Genomic DNA, 24,968 nt, shown 5'->3' on the forward strand with positions numbered 1-24,968 from the left:
GTTGCTTAGATATTTGTGTCTGTTAAATGTCAAAGTGTGCAATTACTAACGTATTCCATGTATTTCTTGTAATTTGTCATTCTCAGTATGTCGACCTCAACCTGTGCCCCGAGGCATGTATGGACGAAGGAAGATGAGGGCACTCTTGTCGAGTGTTTAATGGAGTGGTGTCAATGAGGGGATGGAAATCCTATAATGGTACGTTCTGGCCAGGTTACCTGGCTCAATTGGTACGCATGATGGCGGAGAAATTACCTGGATGTCATGTACGTGCAATTACTGTAATAGACTGTAGAATAAAGACACTGAAGCGAACATTCCAGGCCATCGCGAAAATGCGGGAGTCAGCGTACAGTGGCTTTAGGTGGAACGATGAAGAGAAATGCATAATTGCAGAGAAAAAATTATTTGATAATTGGGTTAGGGTAAGAAAAATAATATAAACATCACACAACGTTCGCAATGTACATTTACTTCACAATTTTTCAATTAGTACTTATAAGAGGTGGATGTTGAAGGCATACATCTGGCGCTCGACCATACGAACGAGCAACTCAGGATGATTGCAGAGTGGCCTGCACGCGCCCTTGCTAATGACAACCATGTGGGCATGGAATTCTTTCGCATATTGCGTGAGATGCCGGAGCTAACGAGTTTGGATAGGGCGTTGTTGCAAAGGCATTTTCTGTCTCGTATGGACGACCTGGAGGGTTTCATACTCATGTTGAGGATGAGAGGGAGGGCTTTTGTAGAGTTCTCCTACAAGACATGACGAGATAGTTTATGTTTGTACTAACCTGGATTGCTTCTTATTTGCTTACTTCACTTTCTCAATGATATTGACTGTTTATGCTTTTGTTATTGTAGACAACTATTTTTTTCCTTATGTACTTGAGTTGTTTATGCATATATATTTTTTTTTTTTGTCCCTTCTACATCCGTTCAATTCCGTTCATAATGTTTATTTAAAATTAAGAAAAATAGTAACAATTTCACTCAAGCGCTATACCACGTAATTATATATGTTCAAAATAGAGGGACATCTCTATCGCTAAGTACAAATAGGAAATAATTAATTTGTATTTCTAAAAAATGAATTTTAATAAATTTTTCACAATATGTTTAGAAATTAATTCCAAATTGAACAACTGTCTCTACTAATTTAATAATATTACAAATAGATAAATTATTTACAATAAGACGGGTTCGACGCTTTCGTAAAAAAGTATGCAATAAGAATTTTTTTATCATATTACAATCTCATTTTAAAAATATTATACTACATAAAAAATAAAAAAAATTATTAAATCAGCCCATATAACACTTTCCCCAATAAATTTTATCATAAATTTCACATAAACCTACTCACCAAACCCTTCCCCCAAACACCTCTTATCATAAAACTACACTTCTAAACCCTTCCTCCCAAACAAGAGTTATGATGAAACTAGGTTTATCATAACATTAATCCTTCCATAAATCAACTCTTCCCCCAAACGCACCCTTAATGTTTGAACACGTGATTATGAACAAAGTAGATATACAAATAAAAAATTAGCTACGTCGAAAGAAATATGAAAAAAATGCAGTGAACCAAATACTTGCACCCAATCAACACGTCAAGCCATGAACCATGATATCACGCCATGAACGAACGTGATTGGTAACCGTTCAATCAGCAAGTTGGCAGCCGCAAAAAGGCAGATTTGTCCAAACCAAAAGTCTAATGCTCTGCATCAAAACCAAATCAAACAATGATGCTTTGAAATATATCATTTAGAACATCTTTCAATAGCCCAACAGAGGTTAGTAACAAGACCCAAAAAGTGTTGTTTTATTCATCTTAGTTCATGGTTATTATTGCTAGTTAATGTGTTTAATTTGTTGTTTTATAGGTTCCAAGAGCTTAAGAGACAAAATTCAAAGAAAAATCTAAAATAGACTAAATTAGATCAATCTAAAGCTAAACGAAGAAAATATGAAAATTACAAAAATGTCTCTAAAATATGATAGTGTCACAGTGCTTGAGGTTGTGAGGCATTGCGATGCCAGGCTATATTCAGTAACTGGCCCATTGTCTCCAACACACGTGTATGGTGCGACGCTATGCCATACAGCAGACATCGCAAAGTGAGCGGCAAACGACATTGTGCATTAGGCATTAGGTAGAATATTCGAGCAGTGTTGCAACACTAGGCCCTGTCCAACAACTATAAATACAAAACCTCATTTTTCCATTCTAATCGTTCCAAATCACTCCAAATAATCCTTCAATTGAGTGGTTTCTCTCTTCCCCCTTACCTTGTTTTATATCTTTGTTGTAGTTGTTTTACTCTTATATTCATATCGTCCCTAAAGGTATGTAGAATCTCAACTTGAGGATAGGATTTTTGGTTGTGAACTTTTTTGAGGATTTGTTCTTAACATTGAATCTTCTTTCATAAGCATTTATTTAACATTGTACATTTTGATTGATCTGGCAAAAAATAATAATTGTATCTCGTTTGCTAATTCATTTTAGCACTTTGCTTTCAAGAATGAATTAAAAATATGACAAAGGATTGGTTTTATGTTTTGGACCAAATTTCTCAATATATTTCAACGAACTAATTAGAATAAATAGTTAATCAAATGTTAGAAGTAAGAAAATCTTACCTAGCATTTGTCACAATTTGTAACATTTCATTCTTTAACGCAAACTTGGAGAAGATACTTAAGGTGCTTGAACTTAAAATTTCTCTAAAAAATCTAGTTTGAATTAAACCTTAACATGTGTATCTTGAAAGGAGAATACTTGACGCCGAGAGGTAGCTTATCTTAATTAAAGGTTGAACATAAACACGTGTTCATAAAAGGTTGTACACCTTGAATAGAAGTTAAATATGATGTTTATTCTCATTTTAAAGAAGCTTTAGGTTTTTTCTTTTCTTTTCTTTTAAGTAAGTGATAAGCTACTATATTATTTCAACATCATCCACAACATCTCATTTTACATGTACATAATAGTTTGGTTAGTTTTAGTTACATACTACACATATCTTATACTGTACATTGCATAGATTTTAAGAAAATCTCCAAGTCCCTAAGATCTCGACCCTAGCTCATTCAAGAAATCTTTGTTGATGCTTACACTTCAGCAAGACAGAGGAAAAGTTATATGTAACTTGAAGAATCTTTTGAAGTTAAGTAACGAACATGAGTTTGCATCATTGCATATGTACATATGTCATCTCATTGCCATTTCAAAGCGCATACTTAGAACCTCGTTGATAAATCCACGAATAAAAGAACTTCAAGGCATATGAATTCACACTAGGATGTAACAATTTTGCCTTGATGCATCGAAATCATTCAACATCCAAACAAGCAAACACTCAACTAATCAAATTCACCTAATCTTGACCCAAGATGTTTCATTCTCACTTGTTGATTGAACTCAAAATAGTAGTAAAGTTCTTTAAATTGGAAAGCATACCAAGCTGTTGTGGGAGGTGGAAATTTCCAAAAGAACAATTGTTTACAATAATATAGCTCAAATCCTCATCAAAGGAACCTTTATTCAAGGAAAAAATTTACAAATGCCAACCATAAAGGGAGTTAGAACCCAAGAAAAAAAAATCCTCTCAATTTTATATTATGAATATTAGAACATACATCTCCTCTCTCCACTAGGCAAAAATTTTGGGACTTGACATATTCTACAAAATAATGTGGATGGCTCCACCCTCAAGCCAACCTAGTTAAAGATTGATTTACAATGGAATGCTAAGTATACCACAAAGAATTTATATATATATATGTGTGTGTGTATATATAATCTTGTTATTGCATAATTATTGGCCCTATACATGATTGAAATATGATGCTCAAAACAACCTGAACTTCTCCAGAGCTATGTTCACTCCTTACAAGCTCTACCAACAATGGAAAAAGCTGTGGAACATACCTTTTAAATAGGTCCCTTTCAAACCCACATAGAACCCGCAGTGCTGAGACAACTAGAGATGTTCGAGCAGCCAGTTCTTCCTTCCTTGCTGCACCCAACGGAAGGATCCAATGTCGTACAGGCTGGTTGGTTTCTTTCAGCTCATTGGGTGTCCCGGTGCACTTCAAGTAAATGTGCAAAATTTGTTCACAGACAGTGACAAGTTCGGATTCAACAAGAGATGAATTGGAGAGCAACGGGTTATTCGCTAGCATATTCTGGAGAAAGTTGAGGTAGCTTTGGTAAGACTCGTTTTCAAAGTGAACCATGGGTGGGTCGGATATCTCTAGGATGGAGCAAGCTTTCTGTAGCTTCTTCAGAAGGACTGTGTCAGAATTAAGCTTCTGGGCATGTGTGGAAATGGAAGAAAAGATCTCGAGAATGATGGAAATGTTGCCTTCTGAGAAAGGTTGAGTATGGTTCTTGTACAAATCGGTTATGACCTGATCAAAGAAATGAGGAAAAATGTTATATTCTATAAAAATACAACACTTTTGGAATATGAGAAAGAAGCTAACCTGTATGACAAGGAGTTGCATTGAGATATGACTCTTCATTCTTGAAACTATATAGGAGGCCGTTTGTAGATCATCATCATCAAGACCATCGGTCGAAAAACCTTGATCTGAAGCTGCATCCACATCATAACAAGATTGAGAGATCCCAGGAACATTGATGTCATCCATGGTCCTCAGGACCTTGAGAAATCCCGGCACGGTTAATGTGGCAGCTTCCTTCAAAGCAAGAAAGATCTCTCTCCACTCGTTTTCGGTAAGCCTGTTAGCCAAGTCGCCTGCCAAACGCATTAATGCAGCAACACCAGTGCTGGCTGGACCTTGGATTGGACTCCTAATGAATCCCGTAAGAATTGTCACCACGCCGGGTAGTTGAGATCTTATTACATTGAAAAAACTAATGAACAGATCTACTAAACAATCTGCTGCCACTGCACAGGTATCAGGATCCCATGTACTTCCTTCTGTGTATTTGTCGTTTTCATCCATGTCCACTTCTTTCTTGTCATGTAAAGAATTGAATATGGGGAAGACTACAGAATTGATAACACCGACCCAAAATTGACGCGAGAAAAGATGGCCATGATCCTTGAGGATATTAAAAAGTACTTCCAAGGAACTTTTTCTGATTGGTGATCGAGGATCAGATGTTAACTTTGATAGCCCTGAAAGGATAAAGGAAAAACATTATGTAGATCCAAACAATATGTGTGATAGAAAACATGTAATGGTGTGTTTGGAGTGATTTTAAAATAAAACATTCTTTTAATCATTTAAAAACTTCCTTTTCTTTGGGGCAAATTCCAAACCACTTTTGATGTATGAAATTGTATTTAAAAGTATAAAATCAAAAATTAAATTGATTTTGAGGAGTAAAGTCAGTGTTTCGAATTTCACAGTAATTTTGAAGCTGACAAAAGTGATTTAACCATTTCAAAATCAATCTTAAAAATGCACTTAGCAGTAACCCCAACAGGGAGATTTCAAAGGAAATAGTGTCACCCGAAAAAGGAATGATAACAGCTGTGATATAATATAGAAAATTAATTTTGATCATTAAAGTTAATTCCCATAATAAAAACTAGTAGACAGGTGCATCTAAAAGGGAGTTCGCATAACAATGCATGTATGGTAAAAATAAATGCATATCTCGTCTAGCCAAAATCCAGTCTTAAAAACAATGTTACCTGCAAGTAAAGGAACCCAATAGGAAGCATAATCATCCTTGTCAGTGGGCGTGGGCGAGGGTTCATCTGGAGAATTGGATGAAACATTATCTCCAGCCATCTCATAGCAAACGAGTCCCCCTTCTGCAAGTTTTACAGCACAAAAGCGAAGGAACGCAATGGCATTGAGACTGACATCACTATTGAATCTGCTATTCGTAAAAGTAATCAGACATCGGACACAATCGGTAAATGTTGTAGTTTCAGTCTCAGTTATGTAAGGAAAATATTCTCGAACTATTTTTTCCATGGTTTCAAAAGCCAATAAGACAATATTCTTCCGCTCGTCAGCAGCAGCAGCAGTGAAAACCTGAGATAATAGTTGAGTACAAGGTGATTGTGAATTAGACGATGACTCCATTAATGCACCTCGTAAAAATAATCACAATTGGGAGCAAGAACTCGTAAGATCCAGTTTATTATTTAATATTCATCGACTGGAAGTATACACCACATAATATGTTAAAGAATTAACAAAACCCAAAACCTTGCTCACAAAGGAGGGAAAAAACACACGCACACACACAACAGTACACCCGATATAATAATATTAAAATAATAGAAAGGCTTAAATCAATCTGAACCTCACAGCTTAAATTTTAGAATAGTGTAATTTGAATTTTCAGTTCAATTTTTGGAATCGAAATCCCTCCCCTACTAAAATTAACAGTCCAAAGTTGATAGTAAAGTTGGAGCTAACAGAGAGAGGAAACTAAGATTTAAAAAAGGGGATCTAAAAAAATAAAATTTTTCATCCTAGCAATAAATTAGTATTGTGACACCCAAATTTTATTCCTGATGTTCGAAACTTACCATAAAAACACTTTTCCATCCAGATTTCACATTATTGACCCGACTGAGGACCATCTGCGAAATGCACCGAACTATCAATTCCCTAATTTCTGTGGAGCTGCTTTTCTGCATAACTATTACGAAGGGTCTCAGAAATTCATTCTGGAAGTTATAATTCGCGAGCTCCTCACGCTCCAAAAATTTCATTGCGAGCTGCCTCAGAGAGTCCATCACAAATATTGCAACTGAAAGGTTTTCTGACAAGCCAACTGACACAAAGAAATCAGAAAGAACACTCCACATGCGAGACCACACCAATCTGATACGGTTCATATTGTAATGCCTGCAAAAGAAATGTCAGGTGATTTTCCCATTCCACTTTTAAATGTCCACTAGTCAAAGACACTGCACAGGCTCGCACATTAAGGAAATGTGAAGCATTACCTAACAAATGTGATATAATAAATGTCACGGAACCCTATGATGATGCAATAAATACCATTATAAGTAGTTTTTTAAACCTAAGCATTTCATTATTTCAAAGAAATTAAACACTATGCAGATGAAGTGAAATCAAGGCAAAGACAAAAATCTTACGCCACTTCAACTAATTTAGTGAGGCTGAACACACGTGGGTCTGTAGGAGACTGCAACTCTGCAATAGCAACTTTGCAAAGAGCCTTCACGAACGCTACTATCGCTTCACTGTTCAAGCTTTGACTATGAGCAAATACATGGTTCAACTCAAAATTGCCAATTTGATGGAGCAAATGCAAGTTTGAAATTAGGTGGTTAATCTGATCAGGAGTTACTGGTCCTGGAGAAGAATTTGCTCCAAGAGAGGTGCTGTCATATGAACCTCCACGAACGACAGCCATAACAGCTGGATTTTGGAGACTTCCTTTTCTCTTCAGAGATGATAAACCTGCCATCTTTAGAGCTTTTTCTTCAGTTTCAATATTTGATGTGGTCAAAAACGATGCATCTGATGGTGCACCCTCTCCCAATAATTGTAAGTTCTCAATTCTAGAGAGACATGTAAATATGTGCTCCCATGCCTCATGAAGAAAATCACCATCCTCTATGGCAATCGATATTATAGCCTGTACGTGAGCATTGATTCATAGCAGGAAAAAGATCATTTATTTTGTCGAAAAAAGAAAAAGAAACCATCCTCACAGACTTGCAAAAATTGACCATACAACAAAGCGTATAAAACCAGACTAAGTAGCTAGCTCTTCACGTATAATTCATTATTTTTTTTATATAGAAACAACTTTCATTGAGAAAAAATGAAGAATACAAGGGCATCCAAAAAAAACAAGCCCCAAAAAAGAACCCCAATAAATAAAAGGTTCCAACTAGGTAAAACAATTTAGGTTTTGCTCATGTATATTCCTCATGTACTTTGAGCTTTGGCTTTTTATTATCATCATTAATTAATAAAGAGATGTTTCCGTTTCAAAAAAAAAGAAGTAGCTAGCTTTTCATGTATAATTCAATATATTATCTGAGAAAATGAACGGATCCATAAACTATCATCCTGCCCCTTCATTCCTTGACACAATGTTTGCACATCGAACTTGATTTGGTTAGTTCAAGAGTTAGGAAATGTTTGACAACCTACACTTCACTGTGGGAAAATGGGCATCCGTTTAATAAGATATGAGTATATCGGCCACCATATTTTAGCCCTATTCTCAATTTAGATGGGTAGCACAAGATATCCCTTAATAGGGCAACTGTTTTAGAGGAAAAAACCACTATCTGTTTTAATGAAGAGAATACACATACCTTCACAGCTTCAACGTTTTTTTGTTTCATATCTGCAGCACAATGAAGATAGGTAAACTTAGCCATGGATGTCACAAAAGCGTCCCGTTGAGTCTGCAAGCCCATAACAGCTGTAACATGCACAGCATACCGAAAGCCTAGTAAGCATTGAGAAGTAGCAAGCTTATCATCACTTTGGTCAAGAGTCACACTGAATGCCGCCAACATAGGACCCCAGCAAACTTCCACCATAAACCTCAATATTGTTACATCCGTCACAGCATGATAAACAGATCTGCAAAAACAGAAAAACTAAGTTCCTAATTTTTATAAGAAGTGTAAGTTCCTAATCTTTGAGGCGCCTAAACCAAAAAAATAAAATCATCTATTGACAAAGTATACAAGGCAAACCTTAGATCAAAATCCACAAGGAACCAACAGAAAGTAATGAAAGAATGAACCTATACTACTCTAGAAGAGCATTGAACCAACAAATTACAAAGGAAAACTATTGCCGCAAGTAAAATAAATTTCTCTCAAGCAGATTGAAATATCAACTAAAAAACTTTTTTATATAAGAAATATCAACTAAGGTTTCATTTCATAGCTTACTCGGATTTTCCAGACTTCGCCTTAAACTGCTCCTGTATGTGCCTTATAAGAAGCCCATTTGCACCAACAGCTTTTTCTTCTGTCTGCTTCCAAGAAACTAAATTGAGTATACCATCGAAGCCCAAAAGTTTGTTGATGCTAGTTGCCTGCTTACTTTGTGAAGCAGAAGAATCAGAATTCATCTTAATTTCATTCCTAACAATCTGATCATAAAGAGCACCAAGATACTCGTCGGGTAAGTCCTTGCCGTCATCAATTCCTCGATTATTCCGAATAAAATCAGCTTTTGTCATCTGAATATCCAACCAAAGCACAATAGAAGTCAGAAAGATAGTGGAGTACATAAAATTCAAAAAACTCAAATATCAATGTGTAAAGAAAACTTAGGTGTGAAAAGCAGCAGCGTTTTATAAGTTTCAGAAATTGTTGCATGCATTCACTAGTCAATCACGTTTTACAAATCTTAACAGGAAATAAGTCTGACAATATTACTTCGTGAAATCCTTCACTGGGCAGTGGGCATACATAAGTCACCCATCAAATCTCCCATATAAAACATTTAATAAATAAATAAATAATTGCACTTTCGTAGTCAAAATGTAACTAATGATGGGGCAATAGTGTTCTCGTGAGAAAGAGGCAGACATTATTCAAGGAGATGACACGAGAACTCCACAGTAGGAATAGATCAAAAAGACAAATACTTTACAGAACAGGGTCATAGAAGTAACTTAAATATCATCCAACTTACAAGCAAGCTGTTAAACCAATATGCAATCAAATGCACAAGTTAGAGCCAAACCTTTTCTTTCACCATGTTATTATGAGCATCTGTGTTCAGCATGATTACAGAATAAGCAAGAACATAAGCAGTATCTGCACTCGTGAATGAACCAGGGTTACATTTACAGTACCGCTCGGCAAACTTCTCCATGATCCGATCGATCTTTTGTGCTTCTCCTGGTAACCTGAAGCCCCGCAGGAAAAACCTTATTGCTTCGCCAAAGTCCATCACTTTAAAATTAAATGAATCAACATAAGCATGCATAACTTTCAAAGAGAATTCCTCCCTTTCACCCAAATAATCACCAATGACTGTTTCATTCAGGCCGTTTGTATTCTTGAGAAAAGAAGCCACCTCTTCAGGAGAACCACCAACTTTTTTTGTGCTGATCAGAAACTCAATACCCCTGGAAGGTTTCCTATTGAACAGCGAAATACCTTTCTGAACGTAAATCAGAAAAGTTGTTAGAACAAGGCTATGACCACTGATATGAAATGTGATGAAATAATAGAATATATGATGAGTATATTGTAACACCAAACAATATTTGAGGAAGTTGTCAATACAAATAACAGCAATAATTAGTAAGGAACAAAGTGAGAAAAGACGTAGGATTAACCAGATGACAAGCCATGGAGGAAAAGGCAAATAACAGACTGAATTTCCTCCCTCGAAAACCTCCAAAGTAATGACACAAGAAGGTCTCAACTATTGGACACTACCCAAGCAAAACCTTCCTCAAGAACAGTCCCTTTGCCTGGGAGATAATAGAAGAAACGTGATCTATAACCAAGGCCAGATTTCCCAACTGTAAACTGTCTCATATCCCTTCATCTATAGTTAGTTTCTCTTTATTCATGAAATGGTTTCTCACCAAAAATAAATAAAAACCATCAACAACAATAACAACTTCAATCTCCAGTATCTTCAACAAATCAGATCTCTTGACTCTCTTCAAAGCTTTGCATTGGTGTAATTCTCTGTTCACTAATTATAGCCTCTAATCATTTTTTCTTCCCCTACCCCACCAAAGAAAACAATGTCCTGATAAATTGTCATTGCCATCATGCGATTTATCCATCTTGTCCTAAGTTGAACCTTCATACTGCCAGAACAGAAGTCACTGACTCACCACTCATCACCCACCCTCAACATAAATAAAATGTATTAACCAGAGACTAAGTAATGCTCAAACCTGGAGTTCGATTTTGTAAGCTCTCCTTTGCTCAAGTGTAGCAGCATCTGAGAACTCAGAATTTCCATCTGTTTGGAGCTCAGAGTCAACAGCAGCTGTTTCTTCCCCACTTAATTGATTCTCAGGTGATGCATCGTTCTCAGAAGTCTTGAGAATATTCGTATCGTCTAGCTTCATTTGTTGGTCCATCCAAGTTCCCATTGATTTAATGATGCTTACTAAACACTTAACAGATTCAAGCCTAAATGTAATATCCTGTGCTGGAGATAAAGTCGTGGTTGAACCAGAAGGCGGTCCAAGAGCAGTTTTCAAAAGGCCATTCACAATCCTGCCAATATGTCAATTAGGTATGACTTTAACAACACAATTCTAACAACATACCATCCCCCCACCCCAAAGTCCCTTTCCCCGGGGAGAGGAAGAAAGTCACCAACCCATGAGAAAACAGTTGAAAACCAAAATTATATATCAAGTCAAACAAAATCAACACGTATAACAAAGGACGTGGACAAGTGCAGTACCTCTCGAAAATATTTGGAGAATCAACATCACAATCATAGTTGACAAAAATGTCAACCATAGTCTGTGAATCTTGAGATATCTTATCCAACAAATTGAGCACAGTCATCTTCTGCAAGAAACTAGGCTGAAGTACATTCTCAAGCACTCGGAGGACAAGCATGGGAAAGAAGATGCCAACTTCTGCTTTCAATCCTGATCGAAATTTTGTCAACAAGCTCGTAAAAATACAACATTGAAGCTGGAAGATGGCCATCGCCGAGAGGGCACTGTTTTTCAATAATGATAAGCAGAGAAATTGCTTGATAGCATTGAGAAACCTGAAACCAACAGTGACAGAATCTGTCACAGTTTATCCAATCAACAATAGCTTACTAGAAAGTACTCAGACAAAATATGAAGTTGTGATTTTGGAATTACGTCCAGAATGTGCCATCCGAGACACAAGATCTTTTTTTCTCGTAACTATAGGCTATAGCCTAGCTCAAATCCTCCGCAATTGGGAGGCTGTGTAGTTATAGCTTCATTTGAGATGTCATATGCCATAAAAACTAAGAAGCTCAAAAATGTTACAGATTTGTCAAAACAAACTAAGACAAAATTCTAGGATGACTGCTAGAAGTCATTTTCCCCAGTGAAACATACCTGGTTTAATAACATAATATTAGATAACTAAAAGGTAGAAAATTAATTTGGTTAAAATTTTGCACGAATAGAAGTTCAAGTCAGTTCTATTGACATGTACAAAAGTAGCAGTAAAATGATCGATGAGAAATGAAATTCTTACCTCTCGTTTGAGCGCCAAACTGGACCTGCATTGTCCATGACCACCTTTAACAGTTCCAGAGACAATATTTTCCCTCTTAAGAGGATCTGATCATCTGGGTGCTCCGGTGATGAGAATTTCATTGACAATTTACACAAATTCTTAAACAAGTGGAATCCATCCTCCCTAATCTTACTACAAACATCTTCCGTTTCTCCTATATCAGATTCACCTTTATTGTCAACTTTCAATGGTGAAGCATGGCCATTCTGCAATTTTGCCGAAAACTCGTATAGTTTCTTGTCCGCAATCCCTTCGCTGGCATCCATTACCTCATTAATAAAGTTCTGGCAAAAATATATAGAATTTCCTTCATTCAAGTTCTTATCGGTAAATTCCAATAATTCACTCACAGAAATTATCCTCATCGGAGCATCCATGGAGTCCTCCTCCACTCTACTGAAAACAATGACCATTACTTGACCTAAAACAGATTTTGCACAGATCTGATTCGTACCACTTAACCCACCGAGATACACATTATAACAAGTCCGAACAACACTAACCAAACAATCCCCCCGGATCAATACACAAGGGCATCGAACCGCAGAGAGCAACACTCTTAAAACAGTGAGCTCAATTCCTTCATCACCAAGACCTCCCGACTTACAAACAGACTCAACAATCTTATACACAATGGAATTAGCATTAGAATTCGCATCACCATCGGGCCGCTCGATCTCCCCACGGAAAAGACCGCGGGAGAACAATTTGAAAACGCACTCGAGCGCAGGCTCAGCAACCTTGACATAGGCAGCATCAAGGGCCAAAAGGAGAGGTTGGAGAACGAAGTCCGCATCAGCGGGTGAAAGGCCAGCGAGTGGGGAGGTCGGATCAGGAGGAACAGCCTCCGCAATAGAATCAAGCTTATCAAGAACGGATTTACAAGAAGAAACGAGATGAGAATGCTTACGCCAGGCAGCGTTCTTGACAATCTTATCGAGAGAAGGACCGATGGCACGGCCGCATCGGGAGGTGCCACCTAGGGTTTGAGAAACCGACATTGGTGAAGAAGGATGGAAGAAGAACACAGATCCATTCAGGGAATCATAGTGGGGGAAATGGATTGGAAGAAAGAGAAATTAGGAGTTATAGGAAGAAATCAACGCCAGATTCGAAGGTGAAAGTGAGTTCAATGGAAGTGATTTGGTCATGGATTTTTGGTTTTTGGTTTTGGTTTCCTCTCTCGATTTGTTGGCAAGTTGGAAGGCTTGGGAGTCGAAACCTGTTCAACAAAAACACACAGAAAAGAGAGAAAGAAGAAAGAGACGAGAAGAGAGAGAGAGAGAGAGCCGATAATTCCGTAAATCGGAAATTTTTTACATCGAACTGTAACGCAAACGGTTGGATTGGACTCACGTGCATCACACGCGCCGGCTTATTAAAAGTTTGATACGTGGAGGAATGTTTTTTTCTTTTTATTGAGAAATCCACGAAATGATCCTAATTTAATATAACTTTTAAAAGGTTTTTTTTAATTATTATTATACATTTTTCTATTTTTTACAATTTTCCTTTAAATAATTCTGAATAAATTATGAGTTGAAAAAAATTTGAAATTATTTATCAAAAAAATACTCGAGTTAGATAATTTTGTTGTATTTTTTACGTCTATTTTTTAAAATGTCTCTTTTAGAATTTTATAAATTAAATCAAATTAGTACATTTTGTTGCTTGTTCTTTTTATGTTTTTCTATACAATATTGATTTTTCTCTTATGTTAATATTTAACTAATACAAACCTATAAATATTGATTAAATAACTATATATCTACCACAATTCAATACTATGAGTTTGATCAGTATAAATTGTTATTATCAACTTCGAGATTGAGTTGGTTCTTCACCATCATATGTTATTTTCAAAAATGACAAATAGAAAAATATCTAATAGTAGTTGTAATTACACTCTCCCAAATTTCAATAACAACAATTTCACCTCTAAATTTTTAAAAGTATTAAAAATTGAATCTTCGAGTTTCAATCATAAAAATTGAACCAAACAAATCATAAAAATTGAATTCTAAAACCTACATAATTAATCCAATTTATACAATTACATAAATTTGTGGGTTTAATTTTAAAATTTACATAAGTTTCAAGCGCTTAATTTTTAATTTTAAAAGTTTAAGAATATAATTGAAACTAGTGTCATATTTTAGAGGTGGATTTGTAATTTGCCACAAAAATTGATGAAGTGTTAGCAATATTTGCTTAAACATTTAAACTTTCAATTTTAAAATTTAACCCTAAACTTTGGTCAGTTTTAAAATTAATGCTATAAATGATAAAAGTTAAACCAGTTTGAAGATTCAATCGCAACATTGATATAAGTTTGAGTATCCTATTCCTACAATTAAGATTTCGAATATATAATTATGATTATGCGAACGATAGCAAAGAAAATATTAGACCAATCAAATTACATAGCTTCTAAACTTCAACAAGTTTTCTCTAAAAAAGAAAAGAGAAAAAACCATTTGAGAATCAACAAAAAAAATCTATTTTTTTTATTGGTAATTGACTTTCAAAGTTAGGCATTTTGGAAAAAGTAAAGTTGAGATAAGATTGATAACTAAACTAGCCAACTTAATAAATAATAACATTAACTCTACTGGTGCAAAAGTATGCTCATGCTCTCGTGTTATAGAAGAAAAAAAGACCATCAAGTGGTCAAAATAAACATAGCTCAATTGATTCATAAACATTCGTACTATCAATTTTTGAAGTTAGACATTCAATTTTGCTTCCTAAATGATATAAAATAAATAAAGACCAAAAGTAAAAAATAGTTCATCTACGAAATAATCCTTTTATCATAAATATAAAAAGAAAATTAACGAGTAAAAGATTATCCACAATCATCGACAAACAAAGAAAATTAATTAGGAAAGTTATTAGCAAAAGAGATATAACAAGTCTCAGATCATTGTCGAAGGAGCTAAACCATTTACGATAGCATTTTGTGATTGATTGATATGGCGGAAACATAGCAAAAAAAAAGGTCAATGCAGCAATCTTTAAACTAACTCCCTACAATATTCAAACAATGTGCCTTGTTCGACCAAACATTTCAAAAAGACTTGACTTCTACAGCTCTTTTGCCAAAGGGATAATCCAAAAAAAGAATTAAAAAAGTGGAAACCTTCAAAATTGGCAAAGAACCACTAAACCAAAGAATTTCAAGCCTCTTAAAAGAGGAAGCACTCTAGCAAGAAAAAACAAATGGACAAGACCATAGAAAAAAGTAGTTAAAATCAAGATTTAAATGCTACTACAGTTTCTATAGTACTTTTGATCTCATTTTACAAAATTTTGATGTACATTTTGTTTAGAGGTAACTTTCGATGGTCTGAAAGGTGGAATTCATCGCTATGGTTTGATTAAAAAGAAAACTTGTAAATATCTATCAAAACCTTTTTTTTAAGTTGAAAATATCTAGAATGGCTGAAGAATAAATCCATACTCTTTCCAAACTCAAAATACATTCTCTAAGCTATTCAAGGCTTAAGAATCAGCATGTGCACACACTCAACCGAAAATTGGATGCTACCATATTAAATATAGAGAACATCTCATGTGTTAGTTATTTCTTATAATTACAATAACAAAAAGTTAGAAATTATTCAGGCTGAAAATTAATTTATGATGACATATTTCAATGAAAAAGCCGATCAAAAATGTAGACGAAAAAGAAAAAAAAACCTCAGTTGGGAACCGCCGCTGGTGCAGGTGACTCTACTAGAGGCCTATCGTTGGTCACTGCATTCCAGTCAATTTGTCTAAGAATTTCAAACCTGTCATTCAGTGGCACAAACCCGGCTTGAGGAGCAACCACACCGGACGATCTTGCTTTATGAAGTAAGACGATGCTAGCCCCCATATCAGGGCCATGGATTTTCCCCGTGAGCAACAACCGGAGTGGCATGAAAAGTGATTTTCCCTATCATTGGTGGTCAAGTTCTTTAGATAAGAAACTCAGTTTTCAACGAGTAAGATAAAAAGCAAAAACTAAGCTAATAATTACAAAAGAATAATACTAAGCTGATAATGTCAAAACACTCTTCGACTTTCTGAAGTGGCGTTAAACAACTTAACTTCACCAACTTCAACGTTATTTAATATTGAAATTTGCACATTTATTGAAAAACTCCATCTTTCTCTCTTTCTTTCTCCCTCTCTCTAATGTTTTCTAACTTTGGACTAAACAACTTTGCACCTTAAATATAGTCTTCCTAACTCCAATATATTAACTTCAAACTTCAGAATTCAACTCATCGCCCCCAAACAGTCCCTCTGTAACAAGAGGCCCATAAAGAAGAATTAAATCTAATCAAATCCCAAATATCATCCCCAGACCTCTCTACCCACGAAAAAATTCTACCGTTCCTCTCCATTGGTGGTCAAATTAGGAAGAGGTGATTATGATTTTCCTAGTAAGTCAATAACATGAAGAAGATATACAAGGAAGTGTGAACTCAAATAATGAAATGCCAATGAATTGAAGCATACCTTGCGTTTCGATGATTTTCCAAAACTTTTCACCCATTTCTGCCAGCCAGAAGGGCCTTCTTCAAGTGCATTAAGGATTTCCCCACTATCATATGCAGCTATGAGGCTCGCTGAAAATTCAGAAAGCTTATCCTCTACAAGAGGCTTAGCTTCGGAACTGCAGGCATTAGAAAAGTTCCCAACCATTTATTATCTAAAGAGATCGAAAAAATCATTGTATATACTTTAGCAAACGACTCTAATAAACTGAACACCCTTGACTTAATGAAAGACTGAGTATGTGGCAAAGTAGTATCTGATTTTTGAAGCAAATAAACTGTCGAGAAGCTTCAGGTGCAAGGTATAAAATCTTGGTTGCTGATAACAAAAACTTGATTCAAGTCAAAGAGCAAGCCGGCATCAAGCAACAAGCAAGCCTAACTCCATTAATTATTCATTTCAGATCTGGTATTGTAATTGAAACTACTACTCTTTCATCTAAATATTCTACGAACTACCAAATGCTGGGTTGTGAAACTATTTTCATACTGACAACCAGGTTGTAAGGTGAAACAAAACTTTCAGTTTCGTATGATTTCTATAAGCTGGTTCCAGTTGTGTTAATAATTGAATTTTCAGTATTGAGGTAATCGTGAGATGATTTTCTACCACTTGCCTTCATCTCTTCCTTCCCTTCTCTCTCCATTTCAATTTCAGAACCTTTTTTTTCTTTTTCTTTTTTTTTTCTTTTTATAAGAAACAAATATCAATGTTTAATGAACTTTATAAAAGAAGTGCAAGATGACCAAACCAAAACAGTTACAGAAGACTTCTCCAATAGGTCACAACCTTCTCTAACCCCTCAATATCTCAAATTCCAACTCAACCTAACCTATAAGACTACATCAGATAAAATCCAATAAGACCGAAGAAATACATATTATAAAAGGATTGCCACAACGAAGGATAACATTACTTTAAATATCTTAAGATTCAGGGGATTAAAAGAGATTAGCTAAAATCATAAATTCACCGACTTTGTAGTTTATTTTGCAAACGAATATCACAATGCTAACGACAATATGCACTAAATTCAATGTACCTTGTCAGAGTAGTGTGTAGAGGATAGGACAGAAGGTTTGACAGTGCTTTGTCAGCATCAGTTACCAAGTCAATTGCATCTTTGAGCAGCTGAACTGATTCCTATATGTAAAACTAAATCACTTCTCGTGCAACAATTTCACGATTGTAACACACATCCAATAATTTCATGATTGTAACACACATCATTAAAGAGAAAAAAAAAAGGTTGAAATTCAAATTAACTAAGCATCATTGCCAAAGAAAAATATAACATACTAAAGCAACCAGCACAGGTGCAAATGCTCGACTATAGTAAAGCCAAATCCTATGTAGTTTTAATGGTTGGGAGAATGTACTTTGCTTTCTTTTTTTCAGTACAATAAGTGTGGAGGGAGGAATTGAATCTCCAACCTAAGAGGAGTGAATATCTTAACTGCAAAGCTATACTCATGTTAGCAAGAAAGTCTCCAAGTAGTCTTGAATGTGTATTAGGAACTTTGGTGCTTTTTCAGTTTTTCTGTGAATTTATGTAAGGCGTGGAATTTCAAATTTGCAAAGTCTTATCGGATCATGAGGCAGAGGACTTAATAGTTCTCCTAATGAAGCTGCATCTGCAACTAGGCCTCCTTAACCAACAGCTAGGAGGCTCAGGTCTTTTGAGCATTCTGAGGGTCGTGTCTTGGGTAAATCTAGCTTTTCATCTCTGACCAAAACTCCTCCCCTCCTACCCATTGTTTTCAGTTCAGCCACTTGAAGCAGAAAAATTCCAAGAATATCAAGTTTTTGCAATGAGCTATGCAAGCATGCTGTCAAAGACTCTTCTGATCCATGTTTTATCATTGCAATTATGCTTCTAATATTGGAATTAATGTAAGGACCTTCCATGATACAGGGGTGTTAGCCACATGAAGTAATGAAGTACTTCTATGACTTCTATATAGCCAAACTCTAAAGAGAGGAGGATATCCTTTAGGCCATTGTTGTTAAGGTTGTCATTGTGGGAACTTTAGGTGTAACTAAAGCTTGGAACTTCTAGAAGAAAGTCTGAGGTTGGAAGTTAAATCGAGTAAGATAAATTACTTCCAGCAGGAATACTCACTCTTTCCTAAACCTAGACCTGCGGTTCCTAAAGTTATCCTGTTTCTGTGTTAATTGGAGTCCTTATCTGTAAGCTCCATTCATCCGTACTCTGTAGTGCACATATTATTTACTCTTTTTGTGATCATTCTTTTATGCTAATAATGTTTTCAGTTTCCTATCCAAACGTAATTCCTACACAATAGGCTCTTACCTCAACAAATGGTCCTTCCGATTCTGTCAGGATACCCGTGCTCTTCCAGCGCTCACCAATAAGCTTGGTCAATTCTTCAGATGGAAGGGCTCTCAAATGCTGACCATTCATCCACCTAGTTTTCACAGATGAGAATGGAAACTTCCATTAGTTATGAAATCAATTTCGTCATTCAAATGAAAACGTAGTAGCTAGGTACAACTACAAATGCATCATGACAAAAAAAAAATTCTAGTTAAATTGTTAAACAAACTTTAAACTGCAGGGGCGTGCTTCTAAGAGCAAGAAAAATTGTACCAATTTACAATTAAATCGTTCTTACCTTAACTTAGTAGAATCAAAAACAGCACCACTTTTGTTTACACGGCTAATTGAAAACTTTTCCACTGTCAGTCCGAGTACATTGTCAGATAGTAATTCCGAAACAAATTTTAGAAATAGTAGAAATAATGATTGGAAAGGGAGACAAAAGATACAATAATAGAACCACAGAGAGAATCACCAACCAAGTTGTTCGAGAGTAAAAAACTCATTCTCAGTACCGTCCCCCCAACCTAATAGAGCCAAGTAGTTAACCATAGCCTCGGGTAGATATCCCATTTCCCTGAACTATAGAGGAGTTATCAGAGATCAGGTATATTTCTTTCTAGTTAAAAATGCATACTCCAATAAAATAAGAACTGTAAGAAAATATGGGAATATATACTAACAGACGTCATATATCACAGAATATACAAGCTTTTGCCCGTGTAATAAAACATATGCAGCCAAATGATTACCTGACCAACTGATGTCGCACCATGTCGTTTCGATAGTTTACTACGATCAGGTGCAAGAATTAAGGAAACATGTGCAAAGTAAGGCATTGGGAAACCAAGAGCCTGTAATAGGAGGATTTATTAACAGGAGAAATCGAATTCCTCAGGTTAGCATTTGAGATAAAATACCTGAAGGGAAAAGGGGGTATAAGATTACCTTATATATCAGCGCCTGCCTAAGAGTGTTTGGTAAATGTTCCTCTGCTCTGAAAAAAAAATACTGAGAAAATTAGCTAACAAGTTACAACCTAAAGGAAATTCAACAAGTGGAATGAAATATTCAAGTAGAGAATAATAAATGGAACAGTAAGTCCATATGTTTAAGGATGATGTGGTATTACCTTATGACATGTGAGATGGCCATGGTAGCATCATCAACAGTGACGCAAAAATTATAGACAGGTTGCCCATTGCTCCTCATAATTACAAAATCTCCAAGTGTATCCAAGTTCCAACTAACCTTCAGAACACTAGCAAACAAAGTTAACAACAAGATACAAAATAAGTTTAACTAATGAGGCTTAGGTGAGTAATTATTATTAATTTTACAGTTGATTTGTAGCTCCTCAAATCCTCTGTCCTATGTCATATGCATGTCAAAGAAAAGAGCCCAAGAGAAATGGTGCAGGCCCAATATGCAAGACAAGAAATTCCACCCCAACCCATGAAAGGGAGAAGAGAGGACCAGTTACAGAGAACATGCAGTCTGGACTAGACAAACTATAGGCAGGACGATGCAAGACAGGAGAACTTACTTCCCCTCGTATGAGATCATTGATTTTCAAACTCCCTTCTTGAGGCACGCGAAATCGGTACGTGTAAGGGGTACCCTTTTCCAGTTCTTCCCTTACTTCTTCATTAGTAGCACTGGCCCACTTTCCCATGTATACAGGAGGCAGTTGATTCAGCTTTGCAACCTCCTTCATTCTTTCTAGTTCCTGAAGAAAATGACAGGAACCCAGATGGTAAAAATCATTAGGACACCAAGTGATGCTTAAGTTATTAGACAAGATTTATATTTGAAATTAACTATTGATTGAAAAGAAAAAATGAAAAACACCAAAAGCATAAAACATATCATTTATGATAGTTCTGATTACCTCATTTGAACAAAAGCAGCGATATACTTGACCAGATTCTAAAAGCTTCTCCGCGTACTGTTTGTATAGAGCATTTCTTTCTGATTGGCGGTAAGGACCGTATTCTCCACCAACATTTGGACCTGCATATGGTCACATCACTAACAAACTCCTAAAAATAATGATAATGAAGTAAAAAGCTTCATTCATACTACTTCGAAGAATACAACAATCAAGAGTATAACTACCCATCCAGGAATGCTCTAAAAATGGCATATTAAGTAGACCATTATAATACTGAGCCACATGAATCGATCCCAATACATTAAGACAAACACCATGAAACGCAGAAATTGAAATTGAGACGAAGCAAATGATCCAAAAAGAGCACAGGACTTATAACTGAAAGAACATAAGCACCTTCATCCCAATCGAGACCAAGCCAAGAAAGATCTCTCAACACAGCCTCCTCAGATTGTCGAGTGGACCTCTCCAAGTCAGTATCTTCAATTCTCAGAACAAACTCCCCACCATTGGCCCTAAGACATGGAGTTCATAAGTACAAAACAAAACAATGACAAACAAGTAAAACCGAACTTGCACTGAAAAGTACAGGTACCAGTAACCAAATCCGGGCAAAAAGATAATTTGAAAAGCCTAATTTAACAACGAATTCATAAACGGAAGAGTGAATAAAACCAACCTAGCAAACAAGTAATTGAAGAGGGCAGTTCTTGCTCCACCAACATGAAGATTTCCAGTAGGCGAAGGAGCAAAACGGACTCGAACTCCTCCTCCTCCATCAACCTTATCTACAGAAGCCGAAACCGAGAAACTCCTTCGAAATTTTGGGATGCATCTCTCTCCAAAATAAAAGTTTGAGCGATGTAGAAATGGAGGATTCAGGATCGGGAAGGCCTTAATCCTCACCCATGGTGTCCCTGCTACTGCTGCCATCCGCCGCCGCCGTCCGGAGAGCTTCGGAGGTCCGACGGAGATGATTGCTTTCCGGCGAGTGATTTAAGGATAACGAAGTTCAACAACTATTGCCTAAAGCTAAGCAGCTGAGTTTGTCATTTCTTACCGTACACGATATGGACTACGCATTTGCGTACACCAAAATCGTCCAAAGTGTAATCGACACAAAATTATTGAAAATAGGCCTCAACTTTTTTATTTATTTCTTAGTTGAAAACCTTCTTTAAAAAAAAAACATTTTTCACTTCTTTCTAGCCTTTTTTTTAAATTAAATTCTTTTTCTTGACCATAACAAAATCTATTTTATTGACTGTTTGGGGAATAGTTACAAAGGGAGAGTTGGGTTATATATCCCGATCCTGAATCCTCCTTTAGCTAATCCTAGTTTTATCTCATAACCTCCCTTCAATATCCTCAATCTCTTTTTAATCCTTCCTAAACTCTTCCTTAATCCATTTTTTCTCTTTTATAATTTTTATATTTATAAGTTTTGTTAATTTTAATCTTTTTATTTTAAAAACACGACTTATTTTTAAGTTATGAATTTAATACAATTATATTATTAAAATTTTAATTTCTTCCTCTACTATTGAATTAGGTTCTTTATTGTAGTTACACAATTAAAATTTTAATTTAATTATTTTCAATCAACTCTAGGTTCAAATTCATATCAATGTATTTGTGAAATTAAAATTTTGATTTCAATCTCAACCCCATTGTATTTTGTTAATTAGTTTGAATATCTAAGGAATAACAATTCAATAAAAAAAATGATAAAAATTTAACGAACTACCATAAATTGATTACAACAATTAGCAAACTATAAGAACTATTTGATTAAATTAAAAATCAGTGGGATTGTCATTTCAATAAACCTATTATTTAGAGGTGTTTTGTCTATATTTTCCTACTTTCATAATGTTTTTTTAGTTAGTAAATTAAGCTTAATTAAATTAACCTAACAAGTTAAATCTTTTGTTATAGAGATCGTAGGTTCATGAATTTTTTTATCCAATAATGGTTGTCGAATGACTAAAATAAATATTTTGGAAGTATATAAATCACCGTTAAAGATAATAAAAATTAAAGTTAATGTTTTAAAAGTATGCTAAAAATAAACCAAAAGAAACCTAAAATTATATTCATTATAATTTTCCACGAGAAAACAAAACTATGGTTGGTAAAAACCTTGATTATTATTCTCTGTTTTCGGTAATTCGTATGTCCAATTATTATTTGTACTTATTTACATGTTTACGGGTTGTGTGTCACATTTATAAAAACCAATTTATTGAAATGTAAATCCAATATACGAATTTCATATATTTAATTTACCAAATCATCATAATTTTTGTAAAAAAACGACGACGTTTATTTTCAATATTTTTTAAGTATACAACCCTTCCCCTAAACACATGTTATCATAACACTTTCTCCATAACCCTTCCTCCAAACACATATTATCACAACACTTACTTCATAATTCTTCCCCCAAAGTCGTTTTATTATCATAACCCTAGGTCTATCGTAACCCTAACTCCTATAATCCAAACTTTCTTTGAAATGACCCCTTCAATTTTTAGCCAAAATAAAGAATTAAAAAGAAAAAAGTTTATTTTCTTCATTTACTTGAAGGTGTAGATAAATTGTTACACAATTTAAAGTAAAAACTAAATGGATAGGAACTAAAGTTCAAATTCTAATTTTTGTTAGGATAGAGTGCAAGCAGGCAAAGGTCCCACAAAAAACAACTAAGCATCACTAGACATAAGCGAAGAAAACCATTTAGGGTAAAAAGAATGGAAAATTGTAGACATGCAAGACTTTGGAGCTTGTGTGCAATACCGTGAGCACGAGCATTTTGAATACGACAAATATGATTATAAGCGGCAGCTCGCAATGCATGACTAGGATCATTTGCCTTCGCAGTAAAGAAAGAGGCTTTAGAAAGATTAATAGCACCAAAACTTGATAGTTTAATCACCTCCAAACAATCTGACTCAGCCAAGATATACGAGATTTATAATGGATAGATGCTTTCAAGCCCAAAACAAATCATCATAGCTTCAAGGAGCTTCACCCTATGACAACAGGGGACAAACTTAAGACCAACATCCCAAATTGTCACGAAGTACCCACCATAATCCACCCAAATTGGATTTTGAATTCAAAGCAGCATCTATATACAACTTCAAAAAATAAATAAAATGAGACTATCAACTTTTCGATAATGGGGAAGTGTTAGGAGGAAGCACCCATTTGTTTTTACCGCTAGATACACCACTTTCATGATGAGCCTGAAATATGTATTTGGCTATGAAATCGCAAATTGTCTTAGTGTCAGCATGTTGCCTCTAAAGCTTCCCAAATATGTTATCTTATGATTACGATTTTATTCAGGTTCACAATGGTCACATGATTAAAATTTAAAAGTAATTTTAATAGTTCCATTGAGCATATGATTCCAAAGCACATCAACAATAAGTTGGGATAAATCTCGATCAAACCCCTCTAGCAATCAAACACTCCCACATGACGTGCATTTTGCAATTTCCACTTGATTCCTCCAAAACATACACCAAAAGATCAGAATGGACCCATATATTCAATATTAAATTTGGTAGGAAAAATGTTTTGTATAATTACCCAACAACAAATATTCGCCCTAGGATGAAATTCAGTCTTTCAAAGGGATTTCCACGAAACAAAGAAGTTGAATTTGATTTAGGGTTTAGGGTTTAAAGAGAAATCCATATAGTTTTATCATCACAATATACTCGTTGAATGTAAGGAATGGTGTCAATATCATCGTTAACGAATGCTGCATGAATAAACTTTTTGTTCAAATCACCGTTGTTAGAGAATAGATATCCTACATTTCCTCCTTCTAATTAAAGGAGAAACCCATATGCTTCCCTCTCGAACCAAAGGTATCTAAATCATAATATGTTAATATTTATAAATAATATTTAGTATTTTTTCAAAAATAAAAAAAAAAATT

General features: G+C 35.3%; 2 protein-coding genes across 3 annotated transcripts; both read right to left on the reverse strand.

Annotated features, from left to right (window-relative positions):
• Nucleotides 1–3,609: 3,609 nt before the first annotated feature.
• On the reverse strand, nucleotides 3,610–13,522 carry LOC103492558 (brefeldin A-inhibited guanine nucleotide-exchange protein 1). Of its 2 annotated transcripts, none has more exons than XM_008452964.3 (11): nucleotides 12,189–13,522; nucleotides 11,404–11,721; nucleotides 10,883–11,210; nucleotides 9,706–10,128; nucleotides 8,904–9,196; nucleotides 8,313–8,586; nucleotides 7,116–7,621; nucleotides 6,540–6,861; nucleotides 5,688–6,036; nucleotides 4,504–5,165; nucleotides 3,610–4,428 (listed from the first exon to the last, which is right to left on the reverse strand). In XM_008452964.3, exons 1-11 carry the CDS (start codon nucleotides 13,229–13,231, stop codon nucleotides 3,823–3,825), a joined length of 5,124 nt encoding a protein of 1,707 aa, XP_008451186.2. In that variant the 5' UTR covers nucleotides 13,232–13,522; the 3' UTR covers nucleotides 3,610–3,822. The 2 variants fall into 2 exon arrangements, with proteins under 2 accessions (XP_008451186.2, XP_008451187.2); XM_008452965.3 differs by having other exon boundaries at nucleotides 11,404–11,743; nucleotides 12,189–13,520.
• A 2,227-nt stretch (nucleotides 13,523–15,749) lies between these two features.
• LOC103492559 (glutamate--tRNA ligase, chloroplastic/mitochondrial) lies at nucleotides 15,750–22,185 on the reverse strand. Its single transcript, XM_008452966.3, has 13 exons — nucleotides 21,693–22,185; nucleotides 21,410–21,528; nucleotides 21,011–21,132; nucleotides 20,666–20,848; nucleotides 20,252–20,370; nucleotides 20,068–20,116; nucleotides 19,872–19,973; nucleotides 19,599–19,701; nucleotides 19,415–19,478; nucleotides 19,093–19,207; nucleotides 17,821–17,921; nucleotides 16,740–16,896; nucleotides 15,750–16,170 (listed from the first exon to the last, which is right to left on the reverse strand). The coding sequence occupies exons 1-13, from the start codon at nucleotides 21,944–21,946 to the stop codon at nucleotides 15,934–15,936; spliced, it is 1,725 nt and encodes a 574-aa protein (XP_008451188.2). The 5' UTR covers nucleotides 21,947–22,185; the 3' UTR covers nucleotides 15,750–15,933.
• Between the last annotated feature and the right edge of the window lie 2,783 nt (nucleotides 22,186–24,968).

Source organism: Cucumis melo, chromosome 1 (assembly GCF_025177605.1).
Source record: "Cucumis melo cultivar AY chromosome 1, USDA_Cmelo_AY_1.0, whole genome shotgun sequence".
NCBI lineage: Eukaryota > Viridiplantae > Streptophyta > Magnoliopsida > Cucurbitales > Cucurbitaceae > Cucumis > Cucumis melo.

Excerpts from the sequence above, each read along its gene's own strand:
- LOC103492559 (XM_008452966.3), bottom strand. The coding sequence starts at position 21,946 with ATGGCAGCAGTAGCAGGGACACCATGGGTGAGGATTAAGGCCTTCCCG. Across the intron at positions 19,974-20,067 it reads GGCAGGCGCTGATATATAAG|GCTCTTGGTTTCCCAATGCC; the intron begins GTAATCTTATAC and ends CTCCTATTACAG. Across the intron at positions 16,897-17,820 it reads CTACACACTACTCTGACAAG|TTCCGAAGCTAAGCCTCTTG; the intron begins GTACATTGAATT and ends TAATGCCTGCAG.
- LOC103492558 (XM_008452964.3), bottom strand. The coding sequence starts at position 13,231 with ATGTCGGTTTCTCAAACCCTAGGTGGCACCTCCCGATGCGGCCGTGCC. Across the intron at positions 11,211-11,403 it reads TCTCCAAATATTTTCGAGAG|GATTGTGAATGGCCTTTTGA; the intron begins GTACTGCACTTG and ends ACATATTGGCAG. Across the intron at positions 7,622-8,312 it reads AAAACGTTGAAGCTGTGAAG|GCTATAATATCGATTGCCAT; the intron begins GTATGTGTATTC and ends GCTCACGTACAG.